The 21,786-nt window shown below is 47.6% G+C and overlaps 1 protein-coding gene across 1 annotated transcript in view; it reads left to right on the forward strand.

The window, feature by feature from the left end:
• Positions 1-369: 369 nt before the first annotated feature.
• The window catches only part of DPYD (dihydropyrimidine dehydrogenase), a 3,292,815-nt gene continuing 3,271,398 nt past the window's right edge, over positions 370-21,786 (forward strand). Inside the window, exon 1 of the mRNA XM_086954704.1 lies at positions 370-542. Within this exon, the coding sequence (XP_086810830.1) occupies positions 501-542 (42 nt within the window). The 5' untranslated portion in view covers positions 370-500. The remainder of the gene's footprint in view (positions 543-21,786) is intronic.

Genomic DNA, 21,786 nt, shown 5'->3' on the forward strand with positions numbered 1-21,786 from the left:
AATTCAAATAACATCATGGACTGCCACAGCTCATTAAACGTGGACCTGGAAAACTTAGCATGTCTCCTATTTAGAGTTTGAAAAAGCCAAATAAAACTTTTTATTTAAGAAACAATGAATGTAGAAGTGACAATTTATCTGCATGTGCTTTTTGTGATCATTAGAAAGTATATGCCATGAAATGAAGGCTTTTTGCACTAAAGTAATAATAGCTTTCACAGTTTACTGACAAATTCAAGTTCACATTATATGGTTTCCTGTCGCTGTCAGTCTTGGAATGCACTGTTGTCAAAGGTTGAAGTTCTCTTTCAGTGAAACCCCGCCCACCGACACCAGGAGAGCTTGGCCTCACATACCGATATGCGCTGCTCTCAGATCAGGGATCGGCTGGAGGGACTTGCAGGGATCGCAGCTGCAGCTGAATGATACGGGAGTGATCCTTTACTACGGGGTCTTGTTTTTGCCTGTTTGAAATTTCACTCTATTTATCTGTTTTCGACATGGCTCGCCTCCTTCTTACGAAAGATCCAGTGGACATTGAGGTAAAAAAACGTTCTTGTAGTTAAATTTCACTAGATTGTATTTCACGCAATTGAACCGGTTTTCACTTTAAGCAAACTGACACTGGGAAGGTCGAAAAGAGGTTTCTCATCTGCAGGGCGTGCAAAATATTGTAAACAACACTTTAAATTCAACGGCATCTATCAGATTGATTGAAAAGTTAACTTTATTTATTCCTGCTCGCCAAAATATTTTATCGGAGCACAAATGCACTCAGATAGTTATACAACACGTTGTTTAAAGCTTACTGTTACTCATGTACTAAAAGCGCTAACATATTTAGTACTTAAGAAGTAGCGGCATTTTCATTATATTACCAGAAATATATGATCAGCTGAGTCCTGCCTAAAACGAATTCTGCCTATCAAAGTAAATAAAAAAAGACAAGTATATGTTTAAAGAATGTTTATTGGTCTTCTGTTTTCTACTAAATTGTAACAAAACATTTTTGTTTGATTGTACCCACATTATGAGGAACTTCAAAGGCCTGGTGTTGATCCTACAACACTAAATGCAGAAAATACTTATTGCCCCATGGTTAAAATATATTTAGTGAACTTCAAATCCCGGCATGCTTAGTTCAGCAGAATGCAAATCGGGAACTGACTCCAAATCTACCCCATAACGTGGCAGTTTCTATAAACAGAGCGTTCAAGTTTCCCATGGACATTAGTGAGTGTGTTATCCTGTCCAAGACTACTTGTTGGAATTCTGAGATATATTTTCCCTTTGAGCTTTATAATATGAGGGCTACAAGTTCCAGAAGTGTCGAAAAGTCTTGGAGACGGTGTTCTAGTCACGCAAGATTCTAGGAAACCTGAGAGCTCTGTATTTACACGCTCTCCTGCCATACTGAAAAAAGTCGCTACCTTCACTAGAAGGCTTGCCCCGGTTACTTACCGGTAATCTTCATTACTCCGAGTCCATGTCTTCCTCGCCACAGTAATAAACATATGAGCCTCCGGCTCCACACAGAACTCCAAGTAAAATAAAAGAGCAGCGCTCTAGTCTCCCCTCCCTCCTCCAATATGGCCCCAGAGGCTTCCTCCAATCACATAAAAGGACACATATCAAGCAACTCAGCCTGAAAACCAAGCCGCAGACATGAAGCCACCACCAGGGCCGGGAGGGAAGGGAAACTATACTGTGGCGAGGAAGACATGGACTCGGAGTAATGAAGATTACCGGTAAGTAACCGGGGCATTACCTCCTCGTCCTGTCTTCCTCGCCACAGTAATAAACATATGAGCCGATACCAAAGCAATCAGCTTCATGTAAGGAAAACAGACCACACCATCAGTGCAGCGAAACATAATTATTATACACAGAGGCACAACAACCCAAAAAATGGACAACCTCTTAAGGCACCCCAGCAGTCAAAACAGAAGAGGCAAACGAAACAGAACCCCCACCCCCAACCTGGAGGCGGTAATGGGACATGAAGGTATGCGGAGAAGACCACGTAGCAGCCCTGCAAACATCCTCCATAGACACCCCTCTGAAAGAAGCCCAGGATACAGCAACAGATCTGGTGGAACGACCCTGAACCGGCAGAGATGGAACCACAGATACCGAAGCATAGGCCAAAAGAATGGCTTCCTTAATCCACCGACTGATCGTGGACAGGGAGGGCTCCATACCCAGACGCGACAAACCATAATGTACAAACAAGCAGTCAACCATACAAAAGGGAGAAGTGCGAGAAATGTAAATCAGTAAGGCACGCCGAACATCTAAGAGGTGCAAAAGGGACTCCTCAGCCGAGGAGGGATCAGGACACAGAACCGGAAGAACCACCTCGGCAGACCGGTGAAAAAAGTATCCACTTTAGGAACAAAGGTGGGATGAGGGCGCAAGACCACACGGTCCGCCAAACCCAACAAAACGGGGCAGAACGAAGGAAAGCACCCAACTCTCCCATACGCCTGGCAGAGGCAATCGCCACCAGAAACACCACCTCGAGAGTCAAAAACTTCAGGTCCACAGACTCCAAAGGCTCGAAAGGAGCCAACTGCAAGGAACGCAAAACTAAAGGAAGGTCCCAAGGAGGAGGACACATGATAGGACGTGGTCGCTGGAAAGAAAGAGACTTAAAAAGCCGAGCAACCAACGGAGAAATGGAAACCAAAGGTAGGACATGAAATGCCCGAATGGCGGCCCACTGAGCCCGAAGGGTCGAAATGGCCAAACCCAACACAAACCCATCGTTCAGAAAGTCCAGAATGCGAGCTGGATCCAAAGAATCCAACGTCAGCCCATGATCCACACACCAAGAAGCAAAATGACCCCAATGCTTGGCGTAAGACTTAAGCGAAGAAGGCCTCCGTGACTGCTGAATGACACCAGCCACAGCCACCGAACAACCGCCACGCATCAGAGACTCCCTCTCAAGAGCCAGGCCCGCAGACCCAGGGAACGGAACACAGGCAGAGGAAGAAGAGGACCCATCAGAGGATACGGCACGAACTGCAAGGGCCACCCCGGAGACACAGCCAATTCCCACAGAAGGGGAAACCAAGGGCGACGCGTCCAACAAGGCGCAAACAGAAGCACCAACGACCCCTCCCGCTTGATCTTCTGTAGCACAGCCGGAAGCAGGGGAACAGGGGAAATGCATACAGCAGACCCTCCGGCCAAGGGAACGAAAGGGCGTCCACCTCCAGGCGTCCCGGCAAGGCATAATCGTGCAAAAACAACGGGTCTGGGCATAGTCCTGGGAGGCAAACAGGGCCACAATCGGACAACCAAACATCATCCGCAACCTCCAGAACATCCACCTCGTGAGAGACAAGGATCCCATGGAAGGAAACACCCGGCCCAGACAATCCGCCACAGTGTTCTCCGCACCAGGCAGGTAGATGGCAGACAGGGACTCCAGATGCACCTCCGCCCAAGAACCAATCCGACGAGCCAGGCAACTGAGGGAGCAAACCCTGCACCCCCCTCGATGGTCCACATAAGACATCACAACCTGATTGTCCGTCCGGATTGTCACGTGGTGACCCCGAACAAGAACTGAGAAGTCCAACAGACCCAGAAGATCCTTGTAGTTGGAGGAACACGACAAAACTGACCGAGGCCCAATCCCTTGAGTCGCCGAAACCCCCAGAGTAGCACCCCATCCCAGCAGGCAGGAATCGGTAGTGACCACGCGGGGGGGAACAATCAGACAAGTGCAGCCCTTGGACAGATGACCTACGTCCAACCACCAACTCAGGACCACCCGAACCCCCTCCGACATAGGAACCAGAACATCCATATCAAGGGAACAGGGGTCCCAATGCGACAAAATGTGGGACACCACCGGGTACATATGGAGGCGAGCCCACGGCACCGTCAACAATGAAGCCGACATCAGACCCTGAACTCGTAACCACAGGCACACAGGATGAGAAACCCCCACCAACAGGGAACGAACAGTAGACAACAGGGACAAAACACGGGGAGGGGGCAGGAACACCATCCCCAACCGAGTCTCGAACCGAGCCCCAATGAAAGTCAATCCTTGTGCAGGAACCAGGGAGGACCCCGGCACATTCACGCGGAACCCATGATGCGTCAGGACATGGCACCTCTTCTGGACATGCAACTCCGCCTTAGGAAGAGAAGAAGCAGAAATTTGAATGTCGGCCAGATGAGGAAAAACACTAACGCCATCCCCATACAAATGTCCAATAAGAGGAGCCAGAACCTCAGTAAAAATCCTGGGAGAAGAGCAGAGTCCAAAAGGTAAAACCAGGAACCCGTAGAGACGACCCAGGAGTCAGAACCGGAGAAACCTTCGAGAGTCGGTGTGAACCGGCACATGCAGACAAGCACCCCTCAAGGCAATCGAGGCTAGGAAATCCCCCTGAGACACCAGAGGAAGGATCAACAGTAGCGAAACCATAATGAACCGCTGGTGAGAAATGAAAGTATTGACCCACTTAAGACCCTCACAGGCCTGAGAACCCCAATGTGTCTGGACACCAGAAACAGAATGGAATACACGCCCAACCCCAACTGATCGCTGGGCACTGGAATCACCGCATCATCGACCACCAGGGAATCGATGCCATCCAAAAGCACCAACCTTCCTAGAGGGACACCGGGACAAGGAGCGGATCTGAAACAGTCAGGGGGAGTCTGGGTAAACCCAAGACGCAAACCGTCCGAAACCACCGGAAGCACCCACAGGTCTGACACAGTCTTGTGCCAAGAATCCATGAAGTAAGTGAGGCGACCCCCAACTGGACCCACACCAGGAGCGAACCAGACATGACTACGAAGCAGGAGAGGAGGAGGCAGAAGTACCGGACTTCAACAAAGGAAGGAGCACCCCAGCCACTCCCCCTTCCACGAAAGGGGTGACCAGCCCGACCTCTCCTAGAAGGAGCAAAAGCCCTCCGAGAACCCAAGGCATGGAAGCGACCAGCCCGTTCAGGAGCAAGGAGTACACCGTCCTCTGCCGTCTCCTTCACCATCCCATCTAAAGGGGAACCAAAAAGCTGACCTCCAGAAAAGGGGAACTGCATCAGGAGACCTTTCCGCGCAGCCACAGCCCGCCAGGAGCGAAGCCACAACTGACGTCTCGCAGCGACAGAAGACCCAGTCGCAGAAGCCGCCGCTCCCAAGAATCAAAGAGACATCAGAAAGCAGGCGAACCTGCTGCACCATCCGAAATTCCAGAAGCAAGGAATGGATCATGGAAGAAGAATAGGCTGCTGCCCGAATGGAAAAGGTAGCAGCCGCCAAAGAGCGCATCACCGCACCAGCAGAGGATAATGTGTATACAGAAAACGTGGAAAAGACCTCTTGTCCACATCGTACCATTCCGTGACCAAAACCCTCAACACTGAAGAATGAATGGGCAAAGACACAGGCACAGTACGTCGATACTGATGGAACAAAACACCTTCAAGAGGGGTCGCAGAATCAGGAAACACCAAGTGTCTGCGAATGTGACCAAGGACCAACCTAGGAACGGCCCCTTGCACAAAGCGACCACTCACGGCAACAGCCCCCTCTGCGTCTGAAGCAAGAGCAGGAATATCATCACACCTGGCCCTTTTTACAGCAGGAACCGGCCCCTGACCCTGCAATGAAGCAGCCACAGCCGAATCAAACATTATTGGCAATAACACCATAGAAGGAATCGACACAGCAGAAGCCGAAGCCTCCAACAATGAACCAGGACAGGCATTTTTACTTTTTGAAAATGTCGCACCTTGGGATACTTCTGCAGCATTGGCAGGATGCGAACCCTGGCCTGTGAGGGCCGACCCCACCAAAGGTACAAGACTCACCTTCGAGCTATAGCTCCTCGGTGTCAGAAAAACCATGCTCCACGCCTACCCTATGAGTGAACAAACACAGGCAAAGGAGAAGTCACACGCCCGGTAAAAAAAAAAAAGGACCCGAGGTTGCCAGGCAACCAACAAACCACCCAGCCCATGCCCCCAAAGAGCACCTGAGAGCAGCCAGGACCGCGCTCACACAGCAAAAAACGGCCCGAAAACTGCCTCATGTGGAAGCATCAGCAGACCGGTGCAAACTGAATGGTGCCCATCGTTACACACGAGCACTCATACGCGGCACTCGGTAAGTGGTGAAAGGTCTGAAGTAAAAGCGCACCCGTCCGCGCCATGTCCGCACAGCAGGACGCGTGGCCGGGAAACAGAGCAAACCATCAATGGCCCCGCACAGCAGGACCCCAGGCGCCCCCACACAGAGCGAGGCCCAAAGCGACCGAAGCTCATAGAATAAAACGCCTCCAAGGTCCGCTAGAGCAGGACACGGAGCGCGGAGGCAAACGAATGGGGGAAAAAAAAACAAAGTACATATGAAGGCAAACAATTAACATTTCCAAAAACAAAACTACTTCCCCCACACGAAATACCAAAAGGCCAAAAGGGGCTGCTCAAGCAAGACCCCAGCCCCACTCACCTGACCAGCAGGGAACACAGCACTCGGAGTAGTGCAGAAAAAAAGAACAGGCTGAGTTGCTTGATATGTGTCCTTTTATGTGATTGGAGGAAGCCTCTGGGGCCATATTGGAGGAGGGAGGGGAGACTAGAGCGCTGCTCTTTTATTTTACTTGGAGTTCTGTGTGGAGCCGGAGGCTCATATGTTTATTACTGTGGCGAGGAAGACAGGACGAGGAGGTAATGTAAGAATTTCTATCGCAGCTGTCCTCGGTGACTAATTGAGCCTGGCTCCCTCATTCCTAGCATACTGAAGACCGGTGTTTGCACTCACTTAGAACAGAGTCTCAAATGTTTTACTAGCACGTTTTAAAGAATCATGTGCAAGGGAAATATTTATTAGCTATGAAGTGATTTAATAATCAGAACTGTGGAGAATTGCTGAGTTAGTTCTCCTGTGTGAATGGCAGTGCTTAATTAGTAAAGGAAATATGTGCCAGGGCCTAAGGTTTCAGGCCAGGACAACGGAGCTTGCACACCCTGCCAACACGCGATCATTTTTGATATTCCATGTCACCAAAGTTGTTAGAATGGCTTGCACGAGGTACAATTATTTACATTTTTCTACTGATGTGCTCTGATCAAAAATTGATTAGTAGAGCCAGCTTGTGGTGGAATGTGAGAAGTATAAGTGCCAGTGGCTAGCACAGTCAAACACCGGCACAAATTAAGAACTGATGCATAGGTTGGATGTGAATTGGTGGAAACCAGAGGCAGATGAGCTGACTCTGTCTGTTTCAGTACAGGTATAAAAGTAGGGCTGCCAAAGCACATTATTTTGTGAATGGAAAATGTAGGCATATCATATCCATGAAAAGAATCGGTCTGGGATGGTGCACTGTAAAATTTGCCATCCAGAAAATAAAGGAAGACTTGACTGGACAAACGCACAAGCAATCAATTTAAGTTTTAGGGTGAAAGTGTTGGAAATTCCAAATATTTAGTATTACATATGGGTGGAAAAGAAAACTAATTTGCTCTTGTTTGCGAAAACCCAAGATGGAATTTTAATGTGGGGATGTGCGTGTGTGTGTGTGTGTGTATGTATGTATGTGTGTGTGTGTATATGTATATGTGTATATATATATATATATATCTCCTCTACCCACTTGAGAAAAAGAAAAGCAAGTACTACTTAGTTGCTGGTAAATGCTATGTAGTTCATTGATCAGGAAGGAAAATCACCCAACGTACTTTGGTGAAGACTCGCCTTGATCACAGGAAACATGTCTACAAATGTGTGTAAAAAATCCACCATTCTTGTATTTCCACCCAGGATTTGTTGCCTTTTTGCTGATTCCGATTTTTGATAGCTGTATAACTGTATAACTTTGTGCACCTTACCCAAGCTAACCATTGGAAAAGTAAATGTGCTTCTCCTTGCAACATGATAACATTGGAATACTCCTAATTGCCATTCTTGATTTATTGAGAAATCCCTAGTATATGGTACAAAGTATTTCCAAGACCTGTAGTCAAATGTCACTAATGGACTGCAGCACCTATTGTGCAATGCTCTACAGTAATATTGTAAAACCTGGCTTCAAGGCCTACCATTGTAACCTGATTGTGGCAGTGTAAATACTGCAATCCAGTCTGCCAAAATCAACCCCTTTAATTGGTCAACATCTTACTTTAGAAATGTAAAAAATGTTACCCCTATTTAGGCTTTACTGCTCACAAGGCATGGTGCATGGTATTTAAAAGCAGGACATGTAGAAACTCATGTTAAATGTCCTAGCTGTGAAAAGGCTCCAAAGGCTATTTGCACTTTGGCAATGCTGGCTGTTCCATAGAAAAACAGAGGGATGCAATATTAAATTTAATAATGCTACCTCAGGCTAGGAAACTTCTAGAAATTTAATGTTTGGACTCTTTGTAAGATTTGTTATAGCCAAATTAATTGGTTAAATTGGATTTTAAATGCATATTCAGGAAAAGGTACCTTTTCAGAGTTACCTGTTTTCCTGCCTAAAGCCTCTAGGGTATAATTTGAATTTGCTTCCAGCCCTCTCAACCTTGAGTGCAATGTGAAAACTGCCCCGAGAGCAATAAACAAAGGTCTCGGCGTAGTGAGGTGTTTCTCTTCCTCTGCACCATGTGCACAGTTTTGGAGAACAGAATTATTTTCAAAGGGACCACCAATGTCATAGGCAAACATGCCCAATCTCTTTTTTTTGTCCCACCAGTCAGGCTTCAGTAGCAATGGATCGGGAGCTGCCCCCAGAACTGGTTTTTACTGACCACAAGGAGAGGTTGCTCATTTCGTGATCACACCACTGGTGTGGGCATGTAGGCTCTGCTCAAGGGGAGAAGGGTTTAGTTAGAGAGCTGCACTGTGGGCTTGTTTGCTGTAGGACACAGGAAATGCATTGGAAAGGGTTACTGTTGTGAAGGGCCAAGATTCACCCCACAGTATGCTCTTCAGAACACTACTGGACCTGAGGACTATTAGAAGAGAGCTAATCCTGCTCCCTGAGACCAGAGAAGAACTCTGAAGGACTGGGTCTACTTTCCTTTTTGTATCCAGGACAAAGAAGTGGAATACAAGGGTCATAATCTAAACTTCCTGTTCAAGCTTTAGGGACCCAACATGCTAAAAATGGGCTTTCCTGCAGCTACCCAGCTGACCAGTTTCAACTGAACTGCCCTGAATTCAGCTGTTAGCCTCTGCTAGAGTGATTCATCACCCCCAAGAGCTGTTCCTTAGGTCTTATATCTCTGGACAATCTCAAAGTGTACCCATCCTAACTTACTGAGAAACCTGGGGACTTAGAAACGTTTTGCTCCAAAGACCTCTGGAGGACTAGAACAATCCTGCCAAGCAGATCTGACTTAGGTGTATTGCCTTTTGTCCAAAGGTTCAGGTTTTCCCCCTTCTCAGACCATTACTACACCAGCAGATCTAATCCAGGGGGACCTTGTAGAAAAGATATCTGGATTTTTGGAGCCCTCTTCTACTCCAGACTACAGCCTCACCCCACTGGAGGAATACAAACTTAAAAAAGTGACTACATTCAAACTTGTTCTACTTGGAGCTTTCACAACCAACAACTAACAGCTTCAACTGGACTTTGTCCACCACATGGAGTTTCTTAGCCACAGCTTGGTGTTCAGCCCCACTGATGACTTTGGACTTACATTATTTTAGATTTTGGGCTTGATTTCTATGTTGGGGGTGTGTATACTCATGGCGATGGAGTATACAGACTGCCAACAGAACTGTCCACCCACCTAATGTAATTGTTAGCAGACCTTAGGTGTGGCTATGGCTTACTCATTTGGGCCATTGTAGATATGGCTATAAGTCCACCCATCCAAACAGGATGGCGACATATCAATGTAGCCATTTTTTATTTTGCTGTCTATTCCTGGCAAGCAAACCCTTTCGGTGAGTGACATTAAAAGGCAAATAATGATTCCGCTCCCCACCATAAGAGCGCTACTTTTTTATTTTCAAAAAGAAAATTCATTTTCAGGATATTCTTTTGAAAATAAAATTAAAAAAACAGTTTGGGGCAGAGTTGCATCATGCACCAAACAGTGATATATATATTGGCATCAACAACCATGATGGCGGTTGCTGCAAATGCATTATTAATGAACACCTGCTTGGCGGTCATTTATAAATTTGGTGGGTAGGATCTCCACCTCGGGTACAGACTAGTTTACTCCATCACCCATGGCAAAAGGATGGGATTCCATCAAATATAAATCAGGCACTATGTCCCAAAGTAAATCTTCCAATCAGGTTGAACCTGGTTTCTGTATCCGACCTGCGTTATATCATGGCCAGCCTCAAATCTCACCCTATTCCCTATTTACTTTGACCAGTGACTGTGATGTACGCTGAATGCTTTCTGGTCCTACTTTTATTTAAAACTTAAAAAAATCATATAGCAAGTTCCCCATATTGGATTTTTGTTATTTTTATGTCCTTTTAAAGTATTTAAAGTTGCTCTATTTTTCTCAATTGGTTTGGGATTTTCTTGTGTTGTGTTTAGATTGTATTAATGTAAGTACTGCATAAATACTTTACACATTGCCTCTAAGTTCAGTATGTCTACTCTGCAACATAGCTACTGTCATATGTCCCATGCAGGCCAATTGTCTTTCCCTAATGTTAACATGAGCACATTGCAGACTGCCTTCTGCTTTGCGCACGCTACTATAAAAACGTATTTTGCTTTGTGCCACACTGTACTTTCACACAGAACCTGCTGTTGTTTTCATGTTCTGCTCTTTCCTGGTATTTGGTCTGCAAACGATGACAAGGTCGAAAAACAATTCCCCTTGTTATTTTGTTCTGGCCGGGCCTCAGCACCAGGACAAAGCACACAAATGCAGCTGTTGTTTGGGAACACATACCTCTGCCATATATGTATGCACAATAGACATGGAGTGGGATCTTTCCAGTGAAGAGATTGTGACAGCACCTGAGAAGTAGAACTGTGCATGCTAAGGTATGGCGTCTGCAGCAAACTACCAGAGATCTACTGATATATAATCACTTCTGTAAAAAGGGAGGGGCTTAGCCTACTCTGTTTTGTATAATGACAGCTTATTTTATGATTTATGAACTACTTACTTTGCTGACCATGTTTGTGTTAGTCATTTTCTTACTAATTGTGGCATACATACTGCGTACTAGAGCACAATAGTTAAAATGAACATTTTAAACTTTTCTTGCGTCTCTGTCAGAACCTATTGTGGACTAGTACGAGTGTGAGAGCCAAAGGGTGTGTCCTACAACTGTGATTCCTAAGAGGGTCAGGAGTGTTATGTTCAGGTGCCTAATCATGTGGTCCTCTGTGAGCGAGTAGGAGGGCAAGTGAGACACTATAGCTAGTCGGTCTCGGGCTCATGGGTACTCAGGTGGTAGAATGACTCATTCACTGCCTACTAAGGTCCTATGATCCCAATCATAGTTCTGTGACTCTGCAGAATCCCTGGAACACTACCAAGGGGTTAAGCTCAGGATTATTTAATCATTTTAGTGGTTTAACCTGAAAAATATTGTTATTAGTACTTGAGGTGGGTATTGACCCCCTCAACTAATAATCACATTTTTCATAGATTAAATACAAGGGAGGGATCAACTGTGCAGTACTTAGAAAATTGTTTTTTTAGGTGTTTCCTTGACAAATAGATTATTGCAGATTGCAAGACAAGCCAAATGAGATGGTGTGTTCAATGGAGGATGTCTAAAGAGGTAAATTGGCAGGGATAAGGATGGATGTTAAGTTGTACATGCATGCCATCTTGTCGGGAGCTAAGCAACAAAAGTGAAGAGCCTCAGCTGAGAAGTATTGATTGCAGTAATAACGTTTCTACCACTTGGGTGCCCCACCTGTAACTTGTCAGAAGAAGAGGTTCACAAACATGGTGTGATATTGGACAAGATCATATGCTACAGAAGGTAGATGAGGATAAGGTTCAGGAGGAGAAGTCTTGGCAAAATTGAAAATGTGGGGCATCTGTTTCTGAGAAATCAGCAAAAAGCCTCTCTTTAAAGGTGTGAGTAGGTTAGAACAGAGTAGGTAGCTTCTGAGGCAATTGTATAGTAGGTACTCAACAGTTTTGAAAAAATAGTGAAAATGAAAACAGAACCACAATTACACATGCCTTAAAGAGATGGCTCGGGTTTTAGCATGGGTAGGATGATTGTTGACCCATTATTGTGCAGGTATGAGACAGGGAGTGCTAAATAGTTAACATACTGACTTCTGGTTGGACATGTTCTGCTCCAGATTGCCAATCTACAGGACCGCAATCTCAATCGTAAGGAACTGACAGATACAGATTGCGAATATGACACTTTACAACGCATGCGTTACAATGCGTGTCAATACAACACATTTTTTACATCGCAAAATCCATTACAATGCATGTTGTTACAATGCATGTTGTTACAATGCATCATCCATTACAACATGATTACTATTCTAACTTCGCTGGGGTGTTACTTTGGGGAATGTATTGTAATGGATTTTGCGATGTAATGAGATGCGTTGTAATGGATTTTGCATTGTAAACCTTTCTTTGTAATGACACGCGTTTAATGCGTGCATTGTAAACGATGTTTCCCACAGATTGCGCCCTACCACAGAACAAGATGTGCCGGGGGAGGCAGATGGAGAAGAGTTCAACTATGCGTTGTATAGTTGTAGGGAAATTGGAAGACTCTGTCTATCAATATATCAATCAGTGATTTGTGAAGTGCACTACTCACCGGTGAGGGTCTCGAGGCACGGGGGGAAATAATGCAGCTCCGATTCAGCCATAGAGCCAGGTCTTGAGGTTCATCCTGAAAGTGTGCAAAGTGAGGGAACGTCTGATGTTGAGCGAAGTTCATTCCAAGTCTTAGCTGCGATGTAGGAGTAGGCTCTTTTACTCGTTCTGGCTCTGCATATGGGTGAGGTCGGCAGAGGAGAGGTTTCTCTTGGGTACATAGAAGGAGACTTCTTCATTGAGGTATTGGGGTCCGGTTTTATGGAGGGATTTGTAAGCATGAGTTAGTAGCTTGAAGGTTACCCTCTCCTTGACAGAGAGTCAGTGGAGGTGTCGTAGGTGGGTGATGTGTTTACGTCGTGGGATGCCAAGGATGAGCCTGGCCATGGTGTTCTAGATGGTTTGGAGTTTCCAGAGCAGGGATTTGTTGATTCTGGCACAGAGGATGTTTCTGTAGTCCAGTCTGTTGGTTATGAGTGCATGGGTGACGGCCTTCTGGATTCGGCGGTGATCCATTCGAAGGTCTTGCGAAGGATGCAAAGGGTGTTGTAGTACAAGGAGGAGACGGCGTTGATCTGTCGGATCATGGTGAGGGAGGAGTTGAGTATGATGATGAGGTTGCGGGCATGGTCTGTGGGGGTAGAGTGGCTGCCAAGGGCAGAGAGCCACCAGATTGTGTCCTACACTGAGGTCGTGGTTCAGAGGACGACGACTTCTGTCTTCTCCGAGTTGAGCTTCAGACAGCTGCTGCTCATCCAGGATGCAATGTCTTTCATTCCTTCCTGGAAGCTGAGTCAGGTGATGTCAGGTTGCCTTGTGAGGGAGAGGATGAGCTGGGTGTCGTCGGCGTAGGATACTTTGCTAAGCCCATGTTTTCTGATGATGGCGAGGGGGGCAATGTCGATGTTGAAAATCATGGGGGTACTCTGCAGTTGATCTCAGTCTTCAATCTGTTTTAACAGGTCCTGACATTACCCTCCTTTTTCTTGACATTGCCTGATCAAGCAGTTGTCTTGAGTGTGTTATTTTTATTTATTTACCTTTGCTGTTCTCTGCTCATTGTAAGCTTACCCTCCCTTTTTTTTATTCTACCTTACCCCGTATTTCTTCTCATATATGTTATCATTGTTATTATTGCTTTGCTCTCTGTAAGTTTGTAAAGCGCTCTGATACCCCCAAGGGATATGTGCACGCTATAAAAATCATTCAAATAAATAGGTATGGAGGAAACCAATTATGGATGTGATGAAGGTCAAGGCGGAGAGGAGCTGAAAATGTGGGCAGAGGGTTGGATGATAGAACCACTAGTGGATAAACCATGATTGCCTCTACCACACAACCTGAACAAACAAATGAATCTTAACCACGCATGCCTTTACCTCGATTTCTTTTTAAATCTACCCTGACCATCCAGCCCTAAAAACTACCCCAATCACCTAAGCTCTGAAACCTACCCCAAGCTGTGAAAACTACCCAAACTCCCCCAGCCCTGAAAGCTAGTCCCGAACCCCCCAGCCCTGAAAACTTCCCCAACACCGACAACCCTGAAAACTACCTTCCTCACCCTCCAGCCCACAAAACTACCGCGACCCACCCCCAGCCCCCAAAATTACACGGAACCACTTGCAGCACACAAAACTAATCCCACCCCCCCTCCCCCAGGCTAACAAAACAACCTCTGACCCAACCCTCAGCCAACAAACTAAACCCCGACTGACCCCCCAGACCATAAAACAATCCCCAACCCACCCCCCGGCTAGCACAACAACCCCTGACCCACCCCTCAGCCAACAAACCAAACCTGACTGACCCCCAGACAACAAAACAAACCAGACCCTCACCCAGCGTACTAAACTAAAAAAAAAAAAAACCAAACCAGCCCATATTTACACCCAGCCCCACTTACCTCACCGCTTTCTGCGAGGTCTTCCTGCTTCCATCCGCAGCTAGACCACGCATTAGCTTACCCACGCATATGTGTGGTTAGGGCATATACTTGGTTAAGGCATGCGTTGTAGTGTTTGTGGAGTCGAAACACTTGTGGTTTAGACCACGGTGTTCCAACTGATTCCCTTGACAGAGTAGTGTGCCTGGGCTCTTGCAGTTGTTGTAGGCAGTGATGTACAGGAAGGGAGTAAAGTAATTCAGTATTTATACGAGATATGTAGGAGTAGGGTTTGGCGTCACATTGCATCTCATCAAGTGACTATGGTGGTGTTAATAGGAGCAAAACGCTAAGCGATATCTGGATGGACACAGACTCGCTATTAAGTTTGCTCAAATCTGACTGATTTGCAGTGCTATTTGTACACTTTAATCCACAAATGTGTATGTTATTTGGGAATAACCGGATTTGAAGCATTCTGTATGTGTGTGCAGGGGTACTGTGAATGTTACATTGTTTAAAATGCAGTCATTTTCAGCACAGGAAATACAGTACAAAGTTTCTTCTCACTTGGCATGATTGACTGAAGGTATAGTGTTCCACCTTATATGAGGAGCTTCCACTGAAAAGCATGAAGGACTATGTTGCATCACAAAAATACAATGAATCGTCAGACTATTTTTTTTCCCCTAGATGGACTGAGTAGAGAAAGTGACCATTTTTGTTTTATATTTTCACTGTAGTACATGTGCTTGATTTGCAGAGCACTCCCAATGCAAGCTGTGCCTTATTAACTATGCTAGTGTTTGTTCAATGACTTAAACCGAGTGTGGTTTTAGGGTGTGACTTGAGTCAAAAGCATGGTTAAGTCTCCTTTATCCCTGGCTTAAACCTATTTCAAAATGCAGTATGTTAATAATCGCAGCAACACTGACAAAAACGTCTGCATACAAGAAACAGCATTCCTTGAAGTTATGCTGTACACACACAAAATTACAAGACAAACGTGTATTCGTGACTTGCTATTCTCTTGTAGTAAAGCTCAGAACTTTCTATTTGTATTGAAGGTTGTAATCGGCAGATTGTTTAACACTTTCCTTTTACTTGGTTTATCAAATTAGATGACTACACTGGGGCCTACTTCACAAACGAATTTTGAAATACATTAAACGGCACTCGTGTAGTTAGTTCTCTTTAATGTTCTCCTATGTGCCTTTTGTAAACTGACTACGAAACGTAAAATGGGAGTAATCTGGGAATATCCTTAAGAAATCAGTACAAACAGTAAGGGCTGTGCCTTCTTTGCACTTTTATTAATAGGGAGTTGGACATTCGACCTGTTCCCAAAGGTATGTCAGAGTATGTAAAAAATACTCCCGTAGTGCTACCACTCTTACTCATAAAGGCTCCTGGGAATTAGGCTTTTTCTGTGCCGGCAAAATTCTTTTTTAGCATAGGTAAAAAGAACAATCTTTTCTGTTGAATATAGACAATCAAACAGCATTTGCTTCTGTGGACTAGAAAACAGCGGCCTCATATGGGAAAAGGGCAGATACATATTGTTAGAACCTGGAGTAGCCTGGTCTAGGGCAAGACACACATTTCAGAGGCACAGTGTGAAGGTTGCAGACCACCCAACAGTAAAACCACGCAATGACACTCAAAAAGATAACGCTACACCAAAATGTGGGAAAATAAGTACTGCTTTATAAAAATATATATCTTTGCTCTTTGGTTTCAAAATCTTACAATTTAGGCATTACAATTTGTCTTGAAAGCATTTACTATACTCTTGCATTACTAGCACCTTTTAGCAACCAGTATTTACAGTACCAAATATTTAATCACACACCATGACTCTGTCTGGCAGGTAACACTTACAATTCCATAGGCCGGATAGATATGGCCTGTACTTTACAGTTGGTCTAAGAGTTAGCGATTATACCTTCAACCTGCTATGCAATTTATCAACTTAGGTTAACAGTTCACTACATTTGGTCACACACCATACTCATATCTGGCAGGCAACCCTTATCCCTTCATGGGCCAGTTAGATAGGCAGTGTGCCTTGCTTTTGCCCCTCTCAAATTCTACTCCACCCAGGGGCAAACTGTCATAACTGTCAAAAGCCCGGGGAAGCAACGAGGCCTCTAAACTTCCTTCTCCCCTTAGGTACAATCAGGCTTCTTCAGACGGTGAAGTTTTATCAGTTTTGCCACTCGGGTCTTACAGGCCCTTAACCCCCTTCCTCTAGGCCAGGGCTGCCCCGTGTGGGGAAGAAGACAGACGAGCAGGAGGCCTACCAGCACTCCCTCGCCACCCCTCACTCTTCCCGGCTTACTTGTGCAGGCGGCCGGCAGGCAGTTCCTCTGCTCACCCACTATGCTTTCCAAACGCTTCTCCTCCGGTGATCCGCCCCCTCGCTCCCTCGCAGAGGAGCGGAGGCCCTCTCAGCTGCAACCCGGGCCGCTGTCGCGGTGATTCCGCCACACGAGCGGCGGCTCCTCACCAGGAAGGATCTGTCCCACGGCGCGCAGAACAGTCTTCAGGCACTCGACGAAGACGCCTCCTCTCGGCTCCCCTCAGCGGCGAATGTCGTCGTTTCCTCCACACGAGGGCTCTTCTGCGCATGCGCGGGGATATAGTATCTCCGCACTGGGCCTGCTCGGTCCTAGGCCCCTCCTGCAAGGCAGTCCCCCAGTCAGTGAGGAAACAGCGCGCTGGCGCCGGGCATGAACACAACGCCCTTACTCTTCTGAGTCCACCGGTGCACTGACACAGAGCGCGCTAGGCGCCCCCGGGGTCCCGATCACGGCGAAACCCTTCAAGACTTCCCAGATTAGATGGGACCTTTCTCCGCTCTCCACCACCTTAAGAGTTAAGAGAGGGTCGGTTCGCTACCAGTCCTGACGCAGGTAAGAGGTGCCCAGCGCCACCCAGGCCAATAGTTCACTTCTTGCCCTCAAAAGGGAGGGGGGATCAAAGGGGCTTCCTCAGTATAAAGTCACTGTGCACTTTTCCAGCACTGGAACCCCAGCCCTCCTTACTGGACAGAAAACAGGCTCAGGAGTCCTCTTTAGTTCAGATCCTCCCACTGGGCAGAGGACTGCGCTCCACAGCACCGCAGTCTCCTTCTTCTGTCTACACCCCACTATTCTAAAGCTAGGGGTCAGTCAGGCGCCCAGGGTCTCCAGTAACCCTTAACAGCGGGGTCAGGACAAGTAACCCAAAAGGGGATAGTGAGGTGATTCAGTAAGGCAGCTTCCCTATCCAGGAGGTCAACCCTAAGTCTAGCCTCTTCCCACCCTTAGCTACAGCCTGTCCTCCAGCTGACTCTCTCAGGTAGACAAAATGGCTGCCCCGCATTCCGCCTTATATAGGCTGACCCTCAGTGGTCCAGAATGGACCAGAAGGTTCTAGAACGCCCTATGCTAGGCTATGGCCAAGTTCTGAGTGTGACAGTTAGGGCAGTTGGTATCCACCATTTTGTGTGGTTCCAACTTTTCCTGTCAGAACAGGCCTCTGGGCCTGAGGTGAAAAATTATGAGGGACAAAAGAACACCTATCCCCCTGGCCCACACCTATAAAAAGTCAGTGGACAAAAATTATCAAGGGTATGAGGGGCAAAAAGGGGACAAAATAAATAATAAATAGGAGGGACTACGTCAAAAAGCCAAACAGGTCTAACACGCGTCCCCCCCAGCTGAAAGTGGGGAGAACTACCCAACCCCTTGGGAGTCCTCATCACTAAGGCGGAAATACCTGGAGAGACCGTCTGCATTGGCGTGGTCCACTCCAGGCCGATGTTCCACCCGGAAGTCCATTCCCTGTAGGGAGATGGACCACCTCAACAGCTTGGGATTTTCCCCCTTCATTTGCATCAGCCAACGAAGGGGTCGGTGGTCAGTCTGAACCAGGAAGTGCGAGCCAAAGAGGTATGGCCGCAGCTTCTTCAGAGCCCACACCACCACAAAAGCTTCCCTCTCAATTGCACTCCACTTCTGTTCCCGGGGAAGCAGTCTCCTAGATAAGAAGACTACAGGCTGATCCAGGCCCTCTTCATTTAGTTGCGATAACACTGCCCCAATGCCATGTTCTGATGCATCTGTTTGGACAATGAACTCCTTGGAGAAGTCTGGGGCCTTCAGGACCGGTGCCGCACACATTGCCTGCTTCAATTTCTCGAAAGCTTGCTGACAAGCTCCCGTCCAAACTACCTGTCGAGGTTGTTTCTTGGAGGTGAGCTCTGTGAGGGGCGCTACAATAGTGCCATACCCCTTCACAAAGCGACGGTAGTAGCCTGTGAGGCCCAGGAAAGCTCGGACCTCAGTCTGTGTCTTGGGGGGTTCCCAGGCCATGATTGCCTCAATCTTCGCCTGCAGGGGCTGCACAGTCCCCCTACCCACCAAGTGTCCAAGGTACACAACCGACCCCTGCCCAATCTGGCATTTGCTGGCCTTGATTGTCAATCCAGCTTGTCTCAGGGCCTGGAGAACTGCTTGCAAATGCTGCAGATGGTCCTCCCAACTGCTACTGAAGACAGCAATGTCATCCAAGTAAGCAGCAGAGAAACTCTCCATTCCAGAGAGGACCTGGTTCACCAGCCGCTGAAATGTGGCAGGGGCGTTCTTGAGCCCAAAGGGCATCACACAGAACTGGAAGTGCCCCTCAGGCGTGGAGAAGGCTGACCTTTCCCTTGCTCCATCTGTCAAGGAGATCTGCCAGTACCCTGAAGTGAGGTCAAAGGTACTCCGATATTGGGCAGCTCCTAACCGGTCAATTAATTCATCCGCCCTAGGGATCGGATGAGCATCAGTCTTAGTCACTGAGTTCAGTCCTCGGTCATCCACACAGAACCTCAGTTCAGGTGTGGTGCCTGGTGGTGCGGCTTTTGGCACGAGCACCACTGGACTGGACCAAGGGCTGTTGGAAGGTTCAATAACTCCCAGCTCTAGCATCTTGGCAACCTCTCCATGGATGCTAGCCTTCACCTTGTCGGACAGCCGGTAGGTCTTCGACTTCACTGGTGGGCTGTCCCCTGTGTCCACGTCATGGGTACACAGGTGAGTCCTTCCCGGGACAAGGGAGAACAACGAAGAGTACTGCTCCAGGATCTGGCGGCAGTCCTCCCGTTGCTCAGGAGTTAGAGTAGGAGAGAGAATCACTCCCTCCACTGACCCATCCTTCTCTTGAGACGAAAATAGATCTGGGAGAGGTTCGCTTTCCGCTTCCTCTTCCCCGTCAGTCACCATCATCAACATGACTTCGGGCCTCTCATGGTGGGGCTTGAGACGGATTGGCATGCAGCACCCGTAGGGGCTGACGAGGAGTCCTAAGGTCCACCAGGTATGTGGCCTTACCCTTCTTCTCCAACACCTCAAAGGGGCCTGTCCAGCGATCCTGGAGGGCGCTAAGCTCTCCAGGCTCCATCACCCACACTTTCTGTCCAGGCTCCTATTCCACCTGGTGAGCATTGTGGTCATACCACTCCTTCATGAGTGCCTGGCTGGCCTCCAAGTTGTCAGAAGCTTGCTTCCACAACTTCGCCATTTGGCTCCTGAAGGCCAGCATATAGCTCACCACATCCTGGGGGGGTTTCCTGGGAGACTTCTCCCAACCTTCCTTCACCAGGCTGAGAGGACCGCGTACAGGGTGCCCATACACAAGCTCAAAGGGGCTGAAGCCCACTCCCTTCTGGGGCACTTCCCTGTAGGAAAAGAGCAAACAGCGTAGGAGGACGTCCCATTTCCTCCGCAGGCTTTCGGGCAGACTTCTGATCATGCCCTTCAAGGTCTTATTAAACCTCTCAACCAGTCCATTCGACTGGGGGTGATAAGGACTGGTGAACCGGTAGGTCACTCCACACTCCTTCCACATTGCCCGCATGTAAGCTGACATGAAGTTGGTCCCCCTGTCAGACACGCAAATACAACAGGTGATGGACCGAATGTGGATCAATGTCACACACTCACCCCAGTCCAAAGATCTGGGCCCAAATCCATCATTTTTTTGCACTCCACACCACCCTGGGTTAGACAATGGCGATATGCAAATCAGCTCTGACCCTGTGCCCCATGGGAACAGTCCAGTCCGAACTACAAAAGCCATGTCCTTCCCAGAACGGAATCAAGCATCCGAGGACCGGACCAGTTTCGAGGTAACACCTCTCATCAGCCCGGCTAGCTTGACTCCAGTGGTGTGGAGTGCCTGTGACCCACGTCTGGGCATCCCCAGCGCACTTAGGGCGGAATATGCAAATACAACAGGTGATGGACCGAATGTGGATCAATGTCACACACTCACCCCAGTCCAAAGATCTGGGCCCAAATCCATCATTTTTTTGCACTCCACACCACCCTGGGTTAGACAATGGCGATATGCAAATCAGCTCTGACCCTGTGCCCCATGGAAACAGTCCAGTCCGAACTACAAAAGCCATGTCCTTCCCGGAACGGAATCAAGCATCCGAGGACCGGACCAGTTTCGAGGTAACACCTCTCATCAGCCCGGCTAGCTTGACTCCAGCGGTGTGGAGTGCCTGGGACCCACGTCTGGGCATCCCCAGCGCACTTAGGGCGGAATATGCAAATACAACAGGTGATGGACCGAATGTGGATCAATGTCACACACTCACCCCAGTCCAAAGATCTGGGCCCAAATCCATCATTTCTTTGCACTCCACACCGGTCGAAACCGGTCTGGTCCTCGGATGCTTGATTCCGGTCTGGGAAAGATATGGCTGTTGTAGTTCGGACTGGACTGTTCCCATGGGGCACAGGGTCAGAGCTGATTTGCATAAAGCCATTATCTGACTCAGGGTGGTGTGGAGTGCAAAAAATGATGGATTTAGGCCCAGATCCTTGTACTGGGGTGAATGTAAGACATTGATCTACATTCTGTCCATCAAATTGTTTTTTGTAATTTTCTCCCTGAGTGTACTGGGGTAGCTCAGACGTGGGTCCCAGAGCCTCCATACCACTGGAGTCAAGCTAGCCGGGCTGATGAGAGGTGTTACCTCGAAACCGGTCCGGTCCTCGGATGCTTGATTCCGGTCTGGGAAAGATATGGCTGTTGTAGTTCGGACTTGACTGTTCCCATGGGGCACATGGTCAGAGCTGATTTGCATAAAGCCATTATCTGACTCAG

Source organism: Lissotriton vulgaris, chromosome 1_1 (genome assembly GCF_964263255.1).
Source record: "Lissotriton vulgaris chromosome 1_1, aLisVul1.2, whole genome shotgun sequence".
Lineage (NCBI taxonomy): Eukaryota > Metazoa > Chordata > Amphibia > Caudata > Salamandridae > Lissotriton > Lissotriton vulgaris.